We start from the raw sequence: 22,881 nt of genomic DNA, 5'->3' as shown, positions 1-22,881 counted from the left end.
ACTGGAAGCAGCAACAACTTGTCAGGTTTTCAAATTAAATCTTTGAAAATGAAGAGTAAGAATTGAACTTTTTCGATCATATAGAAGGAGCTGCTGCATCTCGTTTGAACATCGCCATGGAGACGGAATGTGGACACTACTTACAGTTTAGTCTTTCTTGATCAAGACGTGGATCGGTGCCATGAGCTCGATAACTGATATCGATATCAGATCTGTCCCAGTCTTTGTATTTAAACTGGAGTTTTCCTCCATTTCTGATTTTTTTTATTTATTGTGGTTTTGGGTAAAATATTTGACTCCTCTTTACATCACAATCCAAACCTGCCAGGTGTCACTACACACAAAGTGAGCTCTTAAAAACAGCCGCAGTGGGAGCGGGTTGATTACTTTCAGTCACTGCAGCTGAACCTGAATCTGATTATCAAGTGAAACAAGTGTACATCAGATGTTTCTTGAGGTTTGTAATTAGAGCATGTCGAGCGCTGTGGCATGTCGTGTCTTTGTTTGAGTTATGGGGCCAAGGGTGAGGGTTTACCACAGCTTCTATAAACTCTGTGTGTGTGTGTGTGTGTGTGTGTGATAGGAAAGTGACAACAGGTTGACAGCAGAGAGAGAGAGCCATGTAAGACGACAACCAGGGCGACATTCCTACAATTTGGGAATGTGGTTTTACATCCTCTGTTGAGTGAAGTGATGAAGAGATAAAAAAAAAAGAAAAGCTGGATGATAAAGTGTTTGACAGTTAAGAGACCATAACTACTTTGGAGTACCAGGATGTAAACAGGGTTATTTACAACAGCGATTCCTTGACTTTTGCAGCCAGCCTCAAGTGGACACTCGGGGAACTGCAGTTTTTTTTCATTTCGGTATAGAGCGCCACAGGAGTCCTAAAACCAGGAAGTAAGTTAGCATTTGAGCGCCATGGGGTCTAACGTCTAAAAGTCAACGGGGATTTTGAATGTGTTTGTGGTTAGACGCCTGAAATAAGGTCTGTGGTTAACACAAGCTGAAGAGATGTTGGTGTTTTGTTAGACCACATAAACTATGTTAGGTAATACCTCCACTTGTGAAGTTTGTAGTTTTTACTCGTCTTTAAAAAGGCGGTTGCTAACAAGCGGCTAAATGTGACTACAGTGGTTGTCGGGGACATTAAAGGTCATCACGCCGGACACAGAGGGCGGGAACTCTCTCACTAGTCGGAGATGTCTCCTGTAGGTTTAATCTTTAGGTTAAGGTGAATATTATGTTAGTAAACTATTTATTAAGCTACATGGATTAGTTTATCGGAGATCGTCTGAAGCATAACGCTAGTGACGTCACAATCATCCCACCGTGGTGTAGTTAGCTTGTAGCATAACGTTAGCTTTTTACTTCTGTCGGCCGCGTTAATGCTTCAAACATCATTAAAAATGGCGTTCATCTGTGAAGATTATCCTGCTGAACAAAACGCCTACGCTTCAGAAACGTGCGTTAGCCACAGAGATTATTTTCTGCAATGATCCAAAATCCAATGAAAACATCCCAGAGGAGAATTCTCATTAGACCCCCATGGAGATAATACTTCAGGGTCGGGTTCTCTAGTAGCTTCCTTTTGTAACACCACAGGTTGTCACATCAGCTGCCCCTCCCCCCTCCCCCCTCCCCCCTCCCCAACAGAATTATGAAGATTACTTCAAGTTGTGAGAGCTTGTCCGATAGAGACACTCTCCCGCTTCGAGGTGAATTTGTGATGGGCAAATTACAGGAAATATCCCGTCCAGAGTGTCCTGAAATGATCTGTGAAATGTCAGGAGTTCTTGTGTGAAAGAGGCTCATGTGTCACTTTGACAGTGCTGTCACAGCTCCAGATTGTCCTGTTCCTGCCCGTCACCTGTTTGAGTTATTTCAAAGCTTCTTCCACTGCCATCGTGAACATAAAGGCCTTTTTGTTACCGAGGAGATTTCTCACCCTTTGCGATCGCTAACTCTTGCGGCTTGCCTTCTGTACGTCATTGTCTCGTTCGCTCTCTGTCTCAGCTCCTCTTCTCACAGTTATTAGTCATTCTCTGTTATTGTGGAGTATGATGAGAACTTGGCAGGAGAGGAGCCCTCCCCCGGCCCAATTCTCAAACGAGTTCCAATGAGCTGTCCTCGGCCTTCGCCTGCCAGAATCTCTGAGCGTTTCCTCGGCTACACCGCGCCTAGGACGGGGTTGACGGGGGGAGAGTGACGACACACTCAGACAGAAGCGGGACAATTTCTTTTTTTTTTTACGCAGGGAAAGTGGAGCCCGGAGGGAGATGAAAACAAGCGAGGGAGAAACAGCGTCTGAGCAGCGACCTGCCTGCCAAAATATGTGAGACTGTTGTGCAGCCCCAATCGCTGGCTCTGAACCAGCGCCTATTGAGGAGAGAAGAGGAGGTGGTGATGTCAGGGGGAGAGGGGCTGGATAAACACAACATGTCTGCAGCTTCAGCAGATGTTCAGTTTTTCTTTGGGACCTGCAGAATTTGTTAACACGTTTTTGCATTTAACAGTAGACTGGATAATTGCCCAACAGAGCTTTACATGCTGAGTCCTTATGTTATAAACGAGCATTACTGAATCATCGAGGTGGTTTTGTTCGCTCTTAAGAAGAAGTAAGCAACCTGAGGGTACTGGAGCCTCTAGGGAGTCAAAAAAAACCCCTTTGAATTAAGTGTCAATACCAGCCGTGATCAACTCTGAGCTTTGCATTTTAGTTTTATTTGCTGTATCATTGTACACAGATGAGTTAAGTTCAGCTTTAAAGGCTTTATATGTGATTTTTTGATCCAGCAGATGTCGCCCTTGAGCTCCAGCATGAAACCAAAACAACTCGCGCTGCATTGTTGTGTTAGCATGCTAATGCTAGCGATCTTTATTATGCTGGTATCTTCACACTGCATGTAAATTTACCTGAAATGAGCGTGATCTAGAAACACAGTTAAGCAGTGAGTACAGTATGTTATTCTTCTTTTCTCTAGTCCCTCAATTAAACAACTTTTATACACGAGGGGAGGAGTCAGCCGGCCGTCCCGGCGATGTAAACAGAGTGAAGATAGGACTCTGAAAGCATCACAGACAGTGGGACTCGGGTGTTACACCCATTGTAGACAGTCATGACTCACAGAGTTATTTTCAGAGGATATACTTGATTTCTATTATATTTAAGTGTGAAAAATCACATAGAAAGACTTTAACAACAGTAAAGAAATCCCCTTTAAACTTTACAAATCATGCTTCAGATTGACCCATCCATAGGTCACAAGGTTATTAACCAGAGCTAAAAAATCTAAAGAGCTGTCCTCTGCTCCAAAAAAAAACCAGACACGATGATTAAAACGCTTAAACATTAGGCAGTTTCACATTTAAACACAGTGTTTAAATGATGTTAGGTGGTGGGCAGTACTTCAGGAGAGGCTACAAACTTATTATTAAGAGGTCTTCATCTTGCTTTTGGTCAGGACTCCTTCATTTTTAATTGTTCATAAGGTCTCTGAACAGGTCACGAGCAGACAGACGATGCTTAAACCCGTCTTGCAGGTAAAACATAAATCTTGTGTGGGCTGATGTCAGAAATTTCAGTGTGTAAATTCTTGTCTGGTGCGGTCCTTTCTTGTGTGTACTGCATGTTTTGTTTGGATAGTCTTGGCTTTTTGTCATGAACACCGTGAACCCAAAACAAAAGAAACAATATCCCCTCAGTGAATGGGATTTGTGCGCCTCACAGCGTCACTATGCAGATGTCCAGTCTGAGTCCGAGGTCGTCGTCCTGAACTCAAACATTTCGACATGTTTCAGAGTCTCTGGTGTTTAAAAAAATCACCGTCAAGTCTTGTTCAGGCCAGCTGTGTAAAGACATGGAAATAAAGCCACAGGGTTAGATTGCATGTCTCTCTCTGTGTGTGTGTGTGTGTGTGTGTGTGTGTGTGTGTGTGTTTGTGTTTGTGTGTGTGTTTGTGTGTGTGTGCTCCGTCTCTGCTGTTGAGTGAGGAGAAAGTTGGCAGTGTGGGAGAGTTCAGTCGGGCAGCGATGGTGACGGAGAGGGCGGCGCTGGTTACTGCGGTCTCACATGAGCATCATGTTTATGTGTGTGACTTTATGTGTGTGAAAAAAATGTTAGTTACTGAACTGTGGTGAGGGAATTATTCAGAATATTAAAACAGAAGTTAAAAGGAAATAGTGAAAAGATAATCTGGAATATTGGCCTTAAAATATGCTTAAAGTATAAATAAAATAAAATCTCTGGTGTTATGGTTTGGTCTTTTTCTAGTTTGGTTTTTCAGTGTTTAGTGTTTCTTTATGTTCTTATGTTTATATCAGTCTTCTGTGTGTCCTCAGTGTTTCTTGTATTCCTGCCTCTGTGTGTTTCCCTGTGTGATCGCCCTGATTGTCCTCACCTGTGTCTTGTTAGTCTCACCTGTGTCTGATTCCCCTTTGTATTTAGTCTCTGTGTTTCTTCCCTTCGTGTCTGTTCATTGTTGTAAGTTGCCAGTGTTGTATGTTGTAGGTTGTAGGTTGTAGGTTGTAGGTTGTATGTTGTAGGTTGTAGGTTGTATGTTGTATGTTGTAGGTTGTAGGTTGTAGGTTGTATGTTGTAGGTTGTAGGTTGTAGGTTGTATGTTGTAGGTTGTAGGTTGTATGTTGTATGTTGTATGTTGTATGTTGTATGTTGTATGTTGTATGTTGTATGTTGTAGGTTGTAGGTTGTAGGTGTTTGTGGTATGTCAGTCAGTCGTCAGTTTGCCAGTGTCTCTTGTGCTTCCTCGTGGCTCCTTGTTTTTTCGTGTTTTGGAATTTTCATCGTTATTTTAAATAAATAGTTTTTTGTTTGCGCACTTGGGTCCACCTCCCTTGTTTTACGCACCGCGCCGTATCGCTCTGGCTCACTTTTAAAAACATGATTTTATGTGCAAATCTAATTCTGACAACCTGACAGCAAAGAAAGCCTCGCGTCCCCCCTGAGATCTTTGGTACAAACACCAGAATCGTCTATTTAAAATGATTGAATATATTGTAATAACAAGTACATTAGTCACTTCTGAAAAGTGGTGGATCAGAAGGATGAGGTAGTGAAAACTTGAACATTAAGAAACTTGACATGTAAGAAACATTTCACTACAGTATCTTTTACAAACAGTCCTTCAGGCAATCAGTTACTCATTTAATTGATCCTATAAAATAAATTTTAAAAAGTGACTTAATGCAGAATTCAGAGAGTTGATGTTAATGAGAGTTGTTGTTGCAGCACTTCTTCAGAGACGTCTTTGCTCCCATTCTTTGAATATGTCGAGAGCGAGAGGACTATATTTATACTTGTGCTGAAATATTGATACCATCAAACCGTGTAGCATTAATGTTTCAGTCTCCTCACTTCTGTATACAAACATTTCACTTGAGCTTCAGTACTTCCAAAGAGCACATTCACACGCCGCCGCCGCCGCCGAAACAGCGGGAGCATCTTGGGGTTAAGTGTCTTTCCCAAAGACACATCGGACTGCAGGAGACGGGGATCAAACCTCAAACCTTCTGACATGAGGGACGACCGACTCTACCGATGGAGCCACAGCCGCCCACCCAACAATTAAACAATCAGAAAAAAGTTGTTAAAAGGAAAAATAAACAACAAAAATACTTCTTAACTCCACCAACTCAACTAGTTCCACTGTTTAACTGAAACTAGACTGTTGCTAAGCAACCGCAAACATTCTATTCTACTGTTGGTGTCCATGGTTACCACAGAGCAGCTACTTTTTAGTATGAACCTTTACTTACTTGTATGTTTAAATGAACTTTACGAAACTTTTATGAAACCAGTGAAATGAGAGTCTGTTGTGTGATTCTCAGAGATGAGATTGATGAATGAAGAAAAAAAAATGTCAGCATTAAATGTTAATTTAAAGTATTTAGATCCCCTGACTGAGGAAGAGTGATGTCACGGAATGCCTCTTGTCCAATCAGATCGCTTGGTCAGAACTAACTGTTGTATAAAAGGCATTAAATGATATCCCTTTTTTTTGGTAGAGATGTAAATAATTAATTTAAATAGAGTTGCTGTTCTGGACTTAATTTTTGGGATTATTATGTTTCGGAAAGAGCGCCCAGTTCTACCGGTGAAGACGCTGCTGTACTATAACCTTCACAACAGGGTCCTAAGTCTCTGACTAGACTCTTCTCCTCTGTCACCCCCCGGTGGTGGAATGAACTTCCAAACTCCATGTGATCTGCAGAGTCCCGCTGCACCTTTAAGAAAAAGCTAAAGACCCAGCTCTTTCATGAATACCTACTAACTTAATGATGATGGTCTCCATATTATTGATGATGATGATGGTAATGACGATGGTTTTTGTTTGATAAAGACGACTTATAAGATGGTTTCTATACTGATTAGAGCTCTCAAGAACTGCCCTCAATGTTGTGCTTTGCCTCTGGTCACTTCCTGTCAGCACCTGTGTGTCCAATCAGACTCAAAGCTGATCGTTTGCTCTTACTCACATTGTTCCCTTTTTTCTAGATCCTTGCTTGTGTTGTTCTTACTCTCTGATGTACGTCGCTTTGGATAAAAACCAAAAGTGAATTGTAGAATTGTAGAATATTCTACTGAGTAAACTGACACACTTATTATACTACGCACATTCATCCAACGTGGTGTTGGCAGGTATACAAAAGGTTTTGTTTGGGGTTCTTTCTGTTAAAAATATCCCAAGCAGCCGACCCCACAGAGAAAGACTTATTCTGTTCTATTTTCAGGAAACAACGCAGAGTCTCTGGAGGCCAAAAGTGAACCTCTGGAGGCTCTGAAGAAGTGAAAGACCTCCTACGAGTGATTTTATTTTTCTCAGCTACGCTCTGTTTTGTTGCCTTGTCAATCGTGAGTGCCAGCAGGGCCGAGGTTACCCCGCGTGAATCTGGAATGAGTCAGACTGTTTCATTGTATCGAGCGAGAGAAAAGCTGTGGGATTTAGTGCTCCTTGAGGAAAATAGCAAACTCTCCGGAGAGCCGGACCTGGATGCTCCAAACTTTTGGCTGTGAGCGGCATTCTGATTTGGAATTAAAGCTTTAGGGCCCCGGGTTGTGTTTTGTTATCTTGTGCTGTGATGTGTTCAGGAGCTGTTTACTATGCAGGATGTGCTCTGCACTGACATCACAATCAAGGTGGTCTGTTGTAAACAGCACAAGGACGAATATTGTCATCTGTTTGAGTGTATGAATGGAAGCCGTGAAAAGGTTGTGTGCCTTAGATTGAAGCACATCTTTAAGGCAGAGTGTAAGGTCTAAGAGACACTGCAAAAACTCAAATCCAACTCAAATCCAGATAAACTTCTTATTTTGAGATTTAAAAAAAATCTCTAAATGTAAGTTTGTGATAACTGAAAGTATCTGCTGTTCGGGAAGCAAATTTTTACTTGTGAAGTGTCTTAAGATTTGTGTAAATATTTCTTGTACCTGTTATTGAAATCTTACTTACGTTCCTATTCTATTTGATTAATATTTTTATTACTATATTTCTACTGCTATATTGTATATTCTGGAGCAACTGTAACAATCGAATTTCCCTCTGGGATTAATAAAGTATTTCTGATTCTGATTCTGATTCTGAAAATGCGACATCATGTAAGTTAGTATATTTTATATCAAAACACTTAACATGTAAAACCTGCTTTATACCCATTGGTAGATAATTTTTTACGTCTATGCTGAATATTTGTGCAGTTTAGACAGTGTGCAGAAGTTTTATGGTAATTAAAAACAATAAATAACCCATCACTGGGTGCCGATGTCTTCTCTGTTTGTTGATGTGGTATTGAAACAGGTATTCCTAATGTTTGATTTGTTCTAGTATCATACAGTATGGAAGTTTAAAATTCAGGTAGTGTGACAACCCAACGGCTAGTATTGCAGCAACCACGACCAGACTTTCAAATGACTTTCCTGACTGGTGATAAATACTCAAATCGACCATCACAGAAATGTTCATATTTATGCCCTAAGAGGACATACTCTGTAAATCCATACAATCTATTTTACTCCATTTTCCTGTGACAACAAGTACATTTCAGTTGTTGTTTTTTTCTTAAAGATTGATTTTGGAGCTTTTTGCCTTCATGGGACAGAACAATGAATAGAGTAGGAACCCAGGGAGAGGAGTGGTGGGGAATTAAGAGCTGGAGAGGAGCCACAGGCCGGAGTCAAACCCGACAGCCCACTTGAGGATTATAGCCACCGAACTGCAAGGTCCTTTGCTCCCCAGTTTTGGTTGTTTTCTTGAGATATCTGGACTTATTGATCTTGTTAACCACGAGATAACAACTCTTGTTTTCCCATGATATGAATACATTTCCATTATCTGTCCCCTGACGGATTTTGCACGTTCACAACTAAATAGTGCATAAAAATATTAAGTGTAAAACATCATCTTTTCCATTCGCCTTTATAATTAGAATTTTAATTGAATTCATTCTGTAAAAGTTGTTTCATGTTTTAAAAAAACGTCAAATAATGTCTTTGTGTGTTTTTCTGTCCTGTTCTGCGCTCATTGAATGTTAGAGGACAACTAGACAACGAGAGGAATCCAATTTAGTTTCTGCAAAGAGTGACTGCAAAACATTAGTCCTGCATACATTGCGTTTTATCAGCGTTGATCGAAATGCTGAAAATAGATCAATCTAAAAATAGAATACGGTTAAAAAGACGTTTTCATCTGCAAAGGCAGAAACACTTTAAAGCTTAATGTTCAGGATTCAGTTGAACGGTTCAGTTTTTGTATAAACACTCCATGATTTCCATCCCCACCCCCATTGTCACAGAATGACCTTGACACCAAAAGATGTGTGTGATAGTGTGTGTGTGTGTGTGTGTGTGTGTGTGTGTGAGATTGTGTGTGTGTGTGTGTGTGTGTGTGTGTGTGGTTGTGAGATACAGATCTCCTCTCTGCCTGTTGTGACAAATGAAAGCTCGACCACCGGCGTCGCTCCTCTGGCTCCTTTTCCTCGAGGAATGACTCCACTTTACTCCAGCGCTTCATTCATCTTCGCACGCCGTCTCCACTTCTACGCTTGATCCATCCATCTGCAACTCCCGCTGCCATGGCAACCCACACCACCTCATTTGGTGACAGAGAAAAGCATGCTGGGTAATCTGACCTCACCTGGAACATTTCTCCGCGGGGATTTTTTTTTTTTTGTCCTTGAACCATTTTTTTTCCCTGTAATTCTTTTTTCCAAACATGAACTGAATTAAACATTTGATGCATCGGACCTTTTAAAGGATCCAAGGTTGTGTATTGGATGATGCTTTTAAAGTGCATTACAAGCTTCTTGCTCAGCGATATTACAGGATATATATCACCCTCTTCTTCGCCTGCTGCCTCCACATTGGTCAGGGTTATATCACCAGACGGCACTCAAACAGTAAATGTGTAGTAAATAAGACAGGAAGGAAGTGTGTCATCTCCTGCTGCTTGTTTGGACACAGTTAAACACACATAGTATCGCTGTATTGATTGGCAGAGAGACCAGAGATAGTTTTATTAAAAATTTAGAGTACGGACTTTAGGATCTCAGAGAAGCCGAAGGTTTATATTTTGGGATTTCTTTACTGTTGTTAAAGTCTTTCTATGTGATTTTTCACACTTAAATATAATAGAAATCAAGTATATCCTCTGAAAATAACTCTGTGAGTCATGACTGTCTACAATGGGTGTAACACCCGAGTCCCACTGTCTGTGATGTTTTCAGAGTTTTCAGAGTCCTATCTTCAGTTTGTTTACATCGCCTGGACGGCTGGCTGACTCCTCCCCTCGTGTATAAAAGTTGTTTAATTGAGGGACTAGAGAAAAGAAGAATAACATACTGTACTCACTGCTTAACTGTGTTTCTAGATCACGCTCATTTCAGGTAAATTTACATGCAGTGTGAAGATACCAGCATAATAAAGATCACTAGCATTAGCATGCTAACACAACAATGCAGCAATCCGCAAGTTGTTTTGGTTTCATGCTGGTGCTCAAGGGCAACATCTGCTGGATCAAAAAAGCCTATATAAAGCCTTTAAGAGGGGTTCAAAGTTGAGGTACTATCACCATGGGGGGCATCGGGTCAGGATGCAGGAATCCAACAAGACTTGAGTTTAGGTAACAGGTTTATTTTGTCAAATTAGGTGAATCATGAGGGTAACAGAAGACAACATCCATGCTGAAAGACAAATAAAATAATATTAGCACAATAAACAAGTCAAATTAGATTACTTTCTGAAGGAAATAAAGATAAATAAAGATAAATAAAGATAAATAAAGATAAATAAAGTACTTAGGATAAATAAAAAATGGACTAGATAACTAAAATAGGAGTAAAAGCCACATTACCATTGCTGAACTGCCGCCCCATGTGAGGATGAAAACATGAGTTAAATAAGGAGTTGGCAGGTGAATTCAAGCTAATTAATAATTAGTGACAGAGTGCAAACAACAACCAATCAAGGGGGAGAGGAGAGAGTGAGAAACCAGGAAGTGTACTGAAGGAGGTGCAGTAGGAAAAAAGAGGAAGTGAAAGGAAACAATGCGATGACTTACCTCGTGAATCGTAGGCTGTGAGGCAAGTCAGCACACAGCATCATCAGCATCATCAGGGTCAGGCTGGTCAGGCTGGTCAGGCTGAGGTTGCCATGGCGACCAGCAGAAAGCAAGCTCTTGCCATAGTTTTGTTCATGTGCACAAAAGAGGCCAACTTGGGATGCCAGTGTTGCAAAGAGAGTTATTGTTATCAAATGTTTTCGACTGCACTGGCGCTCTTGTACTCGCTATAGGTGTGTCGTTTCATGCAGCATTCCTATTGGTCGGTTAGTCAACGCAGATCGTAGTAGCATTCCCTTTGTGAGATGATCATCTTAGGTTTCTGACACCGTCACAGGCTATCTTTGGTCGCAAAGATGAGGTCGTTGTCATTTTATGTATTGAAGCATCATTAACAGGTGCAGACTAAAAATACCTCTGGATCATATGAACACATTTTGAAGCTTCTCGTAGGCCCTTTTAAAGCTTGTGCATGAAAATTCAAGGTTCCTCTCTGACACACTGCGCCTCAGAAAGAGGAAAAAACAAAGAGAGCTGAGTCTTTATACCAGAGAACAATCTGTAATCACACCTCGTGTCGCTCCAGCTCCCTTTCTAAATCTCTCACTGCAAAGGCCCCTTTCTACACATCCATTATCTCTCCCACTTTTATCGTCTCTCTTCCCCGACTGCTGCTGTATTCATAATCACCGTCTCCTCGCCTCGCCTCGCCTTGCCTCCTCCCTCTCTTTTCTCTGCGCCAGTGGGGAATCCCGGGTGTGACGACAGAAGCTGATGCTGCAGTAAAGTACCGACTGAGACCGAGACTTTGTTTCCTGATGCTGTAGCTACCCTTGATGTGTTGGAAAATTAAAAAATAAAAAAGCTGCAGAGAGGAGAAAAAAGGTGTCAGAGTCAGTTAGGAGAGACGAGAAAGATGGAAAATATTCTGGGAAAGTCTCCATTTGGCTCCTTTTCCTCTCCCTTTAGGGGCAAGTTGTCCACCCTGTGCGTTATTTGTTGACGTTTTTGTGCGTTATTTCTTTCTTTTTCTCAAAACACACACCACGTGTTCCCCAGCCTCTCCCTTCCTCAGCTGTGACCCCCATCACACAGCGTGACGGTGTGGAAACGTCAGCCCAACATTAACAGCTGACCTTCTCCTTTCCTCACATGTTCGAGTAAACAGAAACACGAGGGAATGTCGACAGTAAACAGGCATTTTTCATGCAGAATAAGAAAAAACTGCATTTTTAAAGCCTTTAACTGGGATGTTTTGTGGCTGTCTTTATTCCTCTAGTTAACTTGTTTTTCTTCTCAACAACATCTGCCTGACAATATTGTATCCTGTCTGTCAAAATGTGCATTCTCTACCCGCTGATAAATACAGAAAACGAATGTCATCCAGTCTGTTTCTAATGGAAGCCATCATGACATGAATGCATCCAGCAGCACTGCAGGTACATTATGCTGCAGCTGAAGCTCTAATATACAGCTGATATTACATTCATTTCCCTCGGGGAGAAGTGTGGTCAAAGCATTATCGAGTCTTGCCTCCTGCTGGTAATTGAGGACATGACAGTTCAAACTCAAAAAATCTGCCATTCATGTGGACCTTATTATACTTCATTCTGCAGGTACATCTGTGAATATAGTACATGCAGGAGTGTGAGGTCGAGGCAGGTCGGCAAGCATTGTGTGGATTTTCATTGTCTGGTTAGAATAAAAATCTCAGTTTAGCAGCTTTTCTTTTGTTAAAGTCAAAGTGAGAGTGTGTGAATTTGTGTGTCAGCTTTTCTTACCTCGCAGGGACATTTACCTTTATAATCACTTAAGGGGACTAGTATTTCTCATGGGAACCAAAGACCTTTCTTAGTTTAAAAAAGAAGTAATTTCTGAAGTTTTGGTCAGTTCGACCTGTGGCTCCTTTCCCGCATGTCATGTGCCACCCTCTCTCCACGATGTCTCACTCTATCCACTGTAATAGGTCTAAATAAAGGCAATAAAACGCCCCAAAATAAACCTTTAAAAAAAGTCACTTGTTAGTCACAATGAAGTCGCTATTCTGGACTTTTTTGCATTTTCAGATAAAGTCTAAAAATAGAGGAATTTGTCAGCAAAGCGCGTGACTGGCAGTGTGTTTAGTATATGTCGATAAATCTTGATGTATTCATGGTGAGGGGTGGGAGGGCTTGAAAATATTTTCGACTGCCAAAGGGGGGCTCGGCAGAAAAAAGTTTGGGAAACACTAAAGGACTTGATTTGGCGGTCCTCAATGAGAAGTAGTCAATGCAATGTCCTCACAAGGATAGCTGTGTAGGCTGTGAGTGTGTGTGTGTATTTGTGTGGCAGTTTTTGTTACCTTTTGGGGACTTTGTCTGATACAAACACTTCTGAGGACCAGTTTTCATTTTGGGTTACAAAGCCTGTCTTACCAGAAAAAAAAACAATTTCTAAGGTTCTGCTTATAATTTGAGTTTTTTTGTTCCTATCGGTTAAGGCAGAATACTCTCAAGGATATGATTGTGTGGGTGTTTGTGTGTTACCTGTATGACCACATACCAGGACCAGTCTTCCTTCTTTGGAAATTTGAATGGGGAAAATGTCATTCTGATGGCCTGGATATGATTAAAAGTATAAAAGGACACTATTTAGTTTTAAACATTTTGTGTGGTAAAATTAGAAGATGTCATTAAAATGCAAGACTCAGCAGAAGTAAATATAGTAGTATAGTTGAGTAAATATACTTCATTATGTTTTTCTACAGGTGTTTGTGAAGAAAGATATAAAAACATGCTTTCTATGAATCTTTTTCTCTGCAGTCGTAGTTGTTGTAAAAGTTGAAAATATATCGCAGAGAGCTTCGTAGGTGATGAGAGAAATAGTGAAAGGACCAGATAGTCAGGTCTCATTCTTCAGCCGATCCTCCCCCCCGTCCGTCCGTCCCTCCCTCCCCTCCCTCTATCCCTCCCGCCTTCCCCTCCGTCGCTCCACTTTCTCCACCTCATTGTCGCTGGGCCACTTCCTAAAAGAAGAGTGGTCTCCCTCCTGTTAGCAGAGGGGATGTGGAGAAAAAAGCTGCACATCAGCAGGACTAGAGCCTCACGCAGGAACAGCTCGGTTCCGTAAGTCCAACACGGTTACAGAGGAGAGTCCACAGCGTCTTTTTAACTCTCACTAAATGACAGAACAGTTTGTGTTTTGTGTTAGGAAAAAGAAGCATGCGGTTAGTGCGAGGTGAGGTAGACTTCATGGCGTCTTTATAAATATGTGCTTCCTCTTTTAATCATGCATTTAGTTAATTGTACCTAAAGCAGTATCCTGTATATAACTTTGATTTTTAGCCAACAAAAGTGTATTTAAATTATTTTTTATGACCAATTCCTTGAAGGACTTTGGAAGCTGTGTGTTTTGTCAATTAGCTTATATTTTATAGTAAAACTTGGAAGCATTGGAATAAGTCGCTTTTATCAATTAAGGTGGTTATAATAAGGGATTTCACAAACTTTCATAAATGTCCACTTTATGAGCATGTGGTCAGACTGAGCAGAAGAACAGTTTGTGACGCGGGACTTTTCTTACCTGTCAAACTGGAGGTTTGCACCTTCAGGGCTGAAAAACTTTACTTTAGGTGATTGGGACTGACCTGTCGATCCACTTTGCTGTTTTTATTTTGGTTTCTTAAAGATAAGAGAAGATACACAAGTGTTATGTTTTTTATCTTCAACAGCATTTCAAAGGAGTGTGTTAAATTATTGCATCAGAGAAATAGATAGAAAAACAAATATCAGGCTGAGTGGGGGAGGGGTCACAAGAAGTGTAAGATGCATGGCCGTAATGCAGATTGTGCACATTTTGAAGCTTGCTGTGTGTTTATACTAATGCTGCTTTCAGGCTGTTTCGCTCTAAGATCAGCAGTTGGATATGATGTGTAACATATTTGATCAAATAATCATCGACTCTGCAACAAACCAAGCTTGATCTCTGTGTCTGAAACAGAAATCCAAGGTTGTATTTTACTCTGAAGACATTTTTGCCGTTAGTGACTCTGAATACTGAGATGCTCTTTTGGAAAGTGAAAGCAGTTTGATGGAGAATCAATGGAGCCTCTGCTGCTGCCTCATGTTCTTTTTTTATTGTTTTATATTTTGGGTTTTGTCCTCTGCTGAATATTTCTAAATATCACCTTCTTTAAGCTTTTCAGTTGTTGTTTTTAGCCTCTGAAATGTGAGGATTTGATCTATTGTGAGCTGATGACCTGTTTGGTGTTTGAACTGCTGATCACATGAATTAACTATATTTACCCTGTTTTTATTTACTAGATGATATGCCAGTTAGATAGAAAAAAAAATACTTTATTAATTACCAAAATATACTTTTGCATTCTTTTATTTTGGAAAAACGATTCCCCAGATTTCTGAATTCTTACCTTGAGAGAAATTGACTTCAGAGAAACACAACCGAGGTCATGTTTTTCAGGACCTTTAGATTCCCATTATTATCCTACTCTGAAAATTTCCCCTGAGGTACTTAATGACAGACGCTGAAAAGTGAAGGTTCTGGGCTTGTATAGAAAGATAGATAAGCCATTAGTTACAGACATATTATATAACTGTTTTTTATAGATGACACTGTTTTTGTTTTACACAAAATCTGTGCAGGTTTGTGTACTTGCACGTCTATTTTCATGAGTACTTAAGTACCTTTTTTTAATCATTATTATGATTATATTTGATCTATTTCTGTATATTTGTTGTCGTACTTTATTTTTTGCAGAGGGGGTGGGGAGTATTGTGATGTTCAGGGCAAGGTCATAATAGTCTGGGATTTTTCATGAGTTTGCATTTTTGTCTTTTGGACTTTTTGTTTTCAGTTTTAGTGAAATACTGCTGTGTTAGTTCATTTTATTTTGTGAAAATGCTTAGTTTTAATTAAGTTTAGTTTTAGCATTTTTGTTTATGTATTGTAAATGGTCCAGAGAAAGATATCAAGCAACTTCTTTGGAGATACCTGTTAGAATATCAAAGATTTTATTTTTTGCAGTCAGCCAAACTCATCCAGATGTGCGAACTGTAAGGATAGCATTAGTTTGTAAACCCACAAAGTTTCAGTTTTATGTTTTTAGTAAAGTGTTGTTTTTATATTATTATCAGATTTTCATTTTTGTTATTTCATTCGTTTTCGTTGACGATAATAACCTCGGTCCAGTGTTACACCTGTTGTGTTTGCACGTTAATCGATGCTGGTCATTGTACGCATGGTGCACAAGTATTTTGATTGCATTGCCTGGATACGTATTTTAACTACATTTGTGACATTTTATTGACAAAATAAGATTGTTTTAAATGAGTTGCCTTTATAAGACAGGACAGTTGAAGAGAGACAGGAAATGTTGGGAGGAGAGAGCGGGGGGATGAAATGCAGCAAAGGGCTGAGGTCGGATTTGAACTCACGGCCGCTGTAACGAGGACTGTAGCCTCTGTACATAACCGCTAGGCTACCTGACGCCAAAAAAGTTGCATTCTTAATGACAAGTTTTGCATTCATCGGTCCTTTAGTCAATGTTTTTTTTCTTTTTTTAGCATTTCTATAAATTAAAACTATCAAAAATGGCCGACACATTCACTCTCTCCTTTACATGGCTTTCACCCTGCATCACTGAATTATTTTCTTCTGTTCTTGTAGATTCTGTATCTTGCTTTTTTCCCCTCACACGTCAGATCAAAGTATATGTTCTCTAAAGGCCACAACACTGCAGGCAACATCCTTCTCCAGAGAACATCTTGTACTTTTATTATCAACCTTCAGCTCCCCTCAGCCTTTCATGTTCTAATGTCCACATTGATTTGATTCAAACTGTCAATCGTCAAATCGGCTTTCACACCTCGCTCTCTCTATGCTCGCCTTCAGGTTTAGATTTGACTCTTAGTCGATATCTGTGAAGTGATTTTTTTACAAAAGAAGGCCTGGAGGAACTGGTGATCTTTTTTCTCAGTTGTAAAAACCCCCAAAAATCTAATAATTTAAGGTTTTACATGATGAGGGATTGAGCTGATAGATTTATTTTCTCGTTGTCAGTAAATCCCATAAAATGAAAAAATTAACAATTAATTTCTTATACTGTATCCAAATCCTGATCTTATTCCTCAAAGCCACAGAGCTCCATTGTTGTACACCTGTCATATGTACTCTCAATGTGAGTGTGTGTATTAATCTGCTGCTGAAAATAGTCCCAAACAAAGGAACGGTTTCCTCTATTTTCAGTAACATTCCCATTTTGAGCAAATCTCATGAGACGAACGACCAAAATTACCGACGAATAAATCTTCTAATGACCTTGTGTGTATCCTAAAGCTGATTCCTCTGACTCCTCAATGTCACAGAACTCAAAGTGAAATACTCACTACTCAATCAAATGCTGCAAAAATAGAGTAATAACGGTAATAACACTTGGACCCTCTTTAACAGAAACATCATTTTTGTGGTGCTTCTAGAGCTTTATGTGTTTTGTAAGAACTGGGGCAGCTGTGGCTCAGTTGGAAGAGTCGGTTGTCTTTTGACCAGAAGGTCGGGGGTTCAATCCCCAGCTCCTGCAGCAACATGTCCAATGTGTCCTTTGCAAGACACTTAACCCCAAGTTGCTCCCACTGCTTTTCCGCCGACGGCATATAAATGTATATGGATTAGTTATTTCTGATGGACACTTTGCATAGCAACCTCTTCCCTTAATGCAGACAAGCGGGGGAGGGGCAGGGGGAGCAATCGTGCACTAATGTGAAAAAGCCCTTAAACAAAAAAATTGACAAAATATATCTGATGTTTACAGGTAAAATATTCCAGTCAGCAGGAGCTTTAAACCCAAAAGCTTTTCTCCAACATGTGGAACAACAAAATAAATCTGACTTCTAGTGCGGCCGTTTGAAGTGAAGGGTACAGATACAGTTTTAAATGTGGTGGAAAGTTGAAGTGGATAGATTGAAATAGAAACTGGATCCAGGGCTGCTGTCTTCTTATAGTGAGCGATGGAGAGTGTGGTGCATCATAAAGTAAACAATGACGAGTGAAAAAAGGACAACCAAGGACAAATCTGCAAGATCAGATTTAGATGCATTTTGGTAAATAACATTTGCAATTGTGAATAATTGGCAGTATTAGTATTAGAGACGAGTCTCTTGTGAACACTGGAAGTAAAACAGCCGCGAGTTATGTCATTTAATAATTCCCTTTCAACACTCACAGCCTCTCTTTTCTCTCTTCTCTTGCAGAGCTGAAAAAACAGAAGTATTAAGTGAAGACCTACTACAGGTAATGATTCATGTTTGTTTTTCTCTGTCACTGTCGGCTGCCTCTCACAGGAGAAGTCATTATTGATGCAGAGCCTTCAGAGTGCATGAAATGACTTTTTTTTTTTATAAAGGGCTCTCTGAACTGCCTTCGGGCGACGTTAATGAGCGCTGAAAATGAACTTCTCAGTGAGACAAAAGCCTGAACGCCGCTGCTGATTGACTTTGGTTGCAGCGCGTTAATTGATCTGAATTATGCTTTTTTTCTGTGGCTGTGACATCAGTTACAACTGAGTCTGTTTTATAATGAAATAAGAGGCATTTCATTGAGGTGAAAGTCGTCTACTGTAAGTGAGAAGAAGCTTGTTTTAAACCTATGTGCGGGGCGGTAACTGTCGACGGGCACTTCCAGAAACTGACTTGCAAAAATCTGTGCGTCTTATCTGTGTCAGGTGGAGAAACGTCTGGAGCTGGTCAAGCAGGTTTCTCACAGCACGCACAAGAAGCTGACCGCCTGTCTGCAGGGCCAGCAGGGCGTGGACGTGGAAAAGAAGTCTGTCAGGTCGCCTTCGGTGAGAATAAACAGAGCCTAGGGGAGAACATGAAGCGTAGAATCGAAATGATTGATGTTTTTATTTTGAGTATTGCTTGATACATACAAATATTCCCAAACCATGACATGCTTAAAACAACATTATTATTCAATGAAAAAAAACAAAAAAAAAAACATCCTGACTTTCTATGAGGATAAATATATGAATATATTTATTTATATATTAATTTTTATATTAATTGTTGCATTTATTTATATATATATATATATATATATATATTTATTGATGCATTTATTTATTTATTTATTTATTCATTTATTCATTTATTCATTTATTCATTTATTCATTTATTCATTCATTCATTCATTCATTCATTCATTCATTTATTTATTTATACTTTAGTCATTTTTTGTCCCTCATAACTTTCTTCTTAGAGAATAAAACAAATGTGTTTCTAATTCTGTGTCCAAATAATGCCACTATTAACGAGGAAATAATGAAGATGGTGGCAAACCAAAACACCTACTAGGTGAAGCCACTTCCTGTACACAAGTCTATAGAGAAGACGAGATGAAAAACACTGAAATAACTCTTATTTAACAAAGTGTAAGGAGCAGATAACGCTGGCTGAGGACGAGTGAGATCAAATCTTTTGATTAATTACAAAGATTGTGATGATAAAAAACAGGAGCTCAACTTCAAAGAATCGTTTTGATCTCAATTAACAGAAAACAGATTGAAGCGTTTTAAGAAATGGATTTGTCCCTGCAGGTTTGTCATGTTTGTGTGTGTGCTGTATAGTGTGTGTGTGTGTGTGTGTGTGTGTGTGTGTGTGTGTGTGTGTGTGTGCTTTAAAATGTGTGTGTGTTTATTTGTGGACTGAGACAATGATAGATTGTAACGTGTTTGTGTTTCTGTGCAGAAGAAGCTTCCCTTAACTACGCTCGCACAATGTATGGTGGAGGGGGCGGCAGTGCTCGGAGACGAGTCTCTACTAGGGTGAGTAAACACACAAACACACACACACACACACACAAACACACACACACACTCTAAACACAAACAAATCACACACCCTCACACGAAGTGATAAATCAGAATCTGTAATTATTTGACACATTGGCTTCATTTTCTCTCTTAAATTGCTGACGTGTAAAGAAATGTTTTTTAATCCAGTGAAGAAGCGTTTCTCCATCATGTCCACAAACAAAGTCCGACCTCCTTCTCTAACGTGAAGCGTGAACTTATAGTTCAAATCAACCTTTATTTAAACAGTAAAGCCTCATTAACACTTGTTAAGCCTTGATTGATCAACAAACTGCACGGTCAGAAAACCCAAATAGATAATAAAATCAGTGACTGCATTTCTTTTTCATTTCATTTTACCTTCAGTTATTTACAATGACGTCGAGAGAACAATTAAAATGAATAAGAGACAAAAAACAACGAAGACAAAATACATAGATTATAAAACCAGAAGAATAAGCAGTAATCAGGTAACTACAGTTAATAACATTTACACTCATGAGTACAGTGAGTTGTGATCTGGTTTTTAAATTGACCCCTGGTAACCATTGTATTGAGTGTGTTTTGTCTTGTGTTCCAGGTGTGTGCAGCACAATAGGTGAAGGATGTTTTCCCAAAGTTCATTTTTACTCGTGGAACCGTTAACATTAGCCAATCACTAGATCGAGTCTGATACTTATTTATGTGAATGTGTTTCTTTTATAAAGTGGGAAATACATTTGTCATGATTAATTTAGCTCCTTTGCGAACACAAAAACTTCTGCTGCAGGTTGAATCGTCTGTTCAAAGAGAAAAACATGTTTTAAATTGCTGTGCTGATCTCAAGCTTCAATATATGGAGGGCTGTGTTTATGCTCACCACAGTCGAGAAATCTCCCTGCTGCATTAGTTCTACAGTTATTTCAAGTGCAGAAATATAAGCAATGCTTAAAGACTGTTGTAATGTGAGAGGACGATCTCACTGATATGACGCTCTCTGATGAATCTGTGTCCTGTTTCCCTTTGCAGGAAGATGCTGATGCTCTGCGGACAGACGCAGGAGCGACTCGCCCAGGAGCTCATCCTGTTCGAGCTCACCATCGAGAGAGACGTCGTCGAGCCTCTGTACGACCTCGCAGAGGTAAAGGAAAAAAACACTGTGACTTCAAATCTGTGACTTCAGATCGTCCTGCAGGAGAGTCCAGGCTGCAGGAGCGGACTACTAGAAAAGTCAGAGGGAAGCAGATTAAGTAATGCTTTGTAAATAAGGACACACAAATAATTTTGTCTTCACACAGACAATGCAGGCCAGCAAACTTAATCATCAGATTCAGAATCAGAATCCAAAGATTAAGCATTGAGAAGATGCATGCATTTATAAAACATCGTTGTTATCAGTCAGGGGTGTTAAAGTCGCAGCAACAAGTCGTTCTGACACTAAATACGGTATAACCTCTGAAACCTCATCTTTCAGCAGGGGCGTTTCCAAAAGGGGTGGCATGGGCCCCCCTTGAAATCTTAATGGCCACCCCAGGTGCCACCCCAAAATCTCAAAAACTCTGATTGGCTATTTGCCTTACCAGATGTTGGACTTATGTTGAAATCCACTTTTCAGGTTGTGTTGCAACAGGCAGCTCCTAGTTCTCAATGTTTTAAAAAATGTAAAGATGTTCATGTTGCCATTATCTTGTGTTACTTAAACGTTGATGTGATTAGTGCAGACAGAAAGGGTAAATAAATGCTCTTCATTCATGTGAATGCGCACCAACTTCAGGCCACCCCTGCAGAGGTCAGTGCCCCAGTTGGGCCACCCCAGTGTAAAAGGTCTGGACACGCCCCTGTCTGTCAGTTTAATATGGTCATAAAACATTCTGAAAGTAAGTGAACTATAAAGTCTGAAGCGTATTTAGATCGTTGCCCACTGGTCACTTGTTTGAATGAATCCATCCATGGAGAAAAGTCTAAAAGCATGTAGACCCCAGACTGATCAAAAGACACCAATGAGAGGAAAATAACTGATTTGAATCCATTAATAGAAAAGAGCTGAGAGAATTCTGCCTCAGGTCCCTGAAGCTTCACTGCTCAGGCTAATCGTTCAGACAGAGTTCATCAGGCAGTAAACTAATCTTCATGAGACACACAGAGCAGCAGAGTTTATACCTGCGACAGGTGAACTAGCTTCTGACAATACTGCGTCTGTTCCTCGTCTCTTTCTCACCAACAAACAACAAACTGGTCTCTGCTCTGCTCCTTCAGGTGGAAATCCCAAACATCCAGAAACAAAGGAAACATTTAGCCAAGCTGGTCCTGGACATGGACTCAGCGCGCACACGGTGAGTGTGTGTGTGTGTGTGACTGTGTGACTGTGTGAGTGTGAGAAAGACACTCTGCTGTGATTTGAGAAACTCCATCCCCTGTGAGTGAACTGGTCCTGGAGCTTCCCAGTGAATGTCACTGGGATTTGATTGCACACCAGGAAAGTTTAAACCATGAATGACTGAACATTCTCTCATTCATTCAACCTTCACTTATACTCAATCATTGACTATTGAAATCACATAATGAGCATTTTTAAGTATTTTCTGGGGAACACACTGAGTGTGCGGCTTTTCATGCTGTTTAACTGAATCTTCATCGTCCTCCTGAGGTTTAATTATCTCGACCACTGACTGATTTAAGCTCAGCCTCGTTGTAGAGAACGATTAACGCTTCTGCTAAATGATTTCTCACAGGTGTTTATAGCAAAATGTTCCAAAAAACATTCTCCATCTTTTCTCCATTAAAGGCTTAATACTTAAATATAATAGAAATCAAGTATATCCTCTGAAAATAACTCTGTGAGTCATGACTGTCTACAATGGGTGTAACACCCGAGTCCCACTGTCTGTGATGTTTTCAGAGTTTTCAGAGTCCTATCTTCAGTTTGTTTACATCGCCAGGACGGCCGGCTGACTCCTCCCCTCGTGTATAAAAGTTGTTTAATTGAGGGACAAGAGAAAAGAAGAATAACATACTGTACTCACTGCTTAACTGTGTTTCTAGATCACGCTCATTTCAGGTAAATTTACATGCAGTGTGAAGATACCAGCATAATAAAGATCGCTAGCATTAGCATTCTAACACAACAATGCAGCGCAAGTTGTTTTGGTTTCATGCCGGTGCTCAAGGGCGACATCTGCTGGATCCAAAAGATCACATATAAAGCCTTTAATGCTCTGTGATGTGTTTAAGTGGCTTTCATTTTGAAAGTTTTGTTGTTGACTTTTAACCTCAGACTCTAGAGGAGACCTGGTGAGGGGGTGATTGTGCTGAGCGAACCTGAGGAAGCTACAAGCAAAACGCGATGTTAGCTCACAATAAAATGCAGTAAAGTTATTTTCATTGAGCCACAGAGTTTTGATTTATTTTTCATGGTATTTTCCTGCAACCTGAGAACGTATAGGCTGTGTACGGCGTACCCTGTCGGCCATTTAGTCCTGATCTTGAAAG

The 22,881-nt window shown here is 40.1% G+C and overlaps 1 protein-coding gene across 5 annotated transcripts in view; it reads left to right on the top strand.

Annotated features, from left to right (window-relative positions):
- LOC109995914 (rho GTPase-activating protein 44) overlaps window positions 1–22,881 on the top strand; it is an 80,610-nt gene that overhangs the window by 27,235 nt on the left and 30,494 nt on the right. For 3 of the 5 annotated variants that reach the window (XM_065949609.1, XM_065949608.1, XM_065949607.1), the window contains exons 1-6: window positions 13,559–13,675; window positions 17,816–17,855; window positions 18,286–18,405; window positions 19,310–19,386; window positions 20,422–20,533; window positions 21,649–21,725. In XM_065949609.1, coding sequence (XP_065805681.1) covers window positions 13,614–13,675; window positions 17,816–17,855; window positions 18,286–18,405; window positions 19,310–19,386; window positions 20,422–20,533; window positions 21,649–21,725 — 488 coding nt within the window. In that variant the 5' untranslated portion in view covers window positions 13,559–13,613. Of the gene's footprint in view, window positions 1–13,558; window positions 13,676–17,815; window positions 17,856–18,285; window positions 18,406–19,309; window positions 19,387–20,421; window positions 20,534–21,648; window positions 21,726–22,881 lie in introns of those variants that run through there. The other 2 variants (XM_065949610.1, XM_020649813.3) reach the window with 1 other exon arrangement.

Source organism: Labrus bergylta, chromosome 21 (assembly GCF_963930695.1).
Source record: "Labrus bergylta chromosome 21, fLabBer1.1, whole genome shotgun sequence".
Taxonomy (NCBI): Eukaryota; Metazoa; Chordata; class Actinopteri; order Labriformes; family Labridae; genus Labrus; species Labrus bergylta.
Note: the sequence above shows the minus strand (reverse complement) of the source record. Positions and strands in the feature narration are given on the sequence as shown.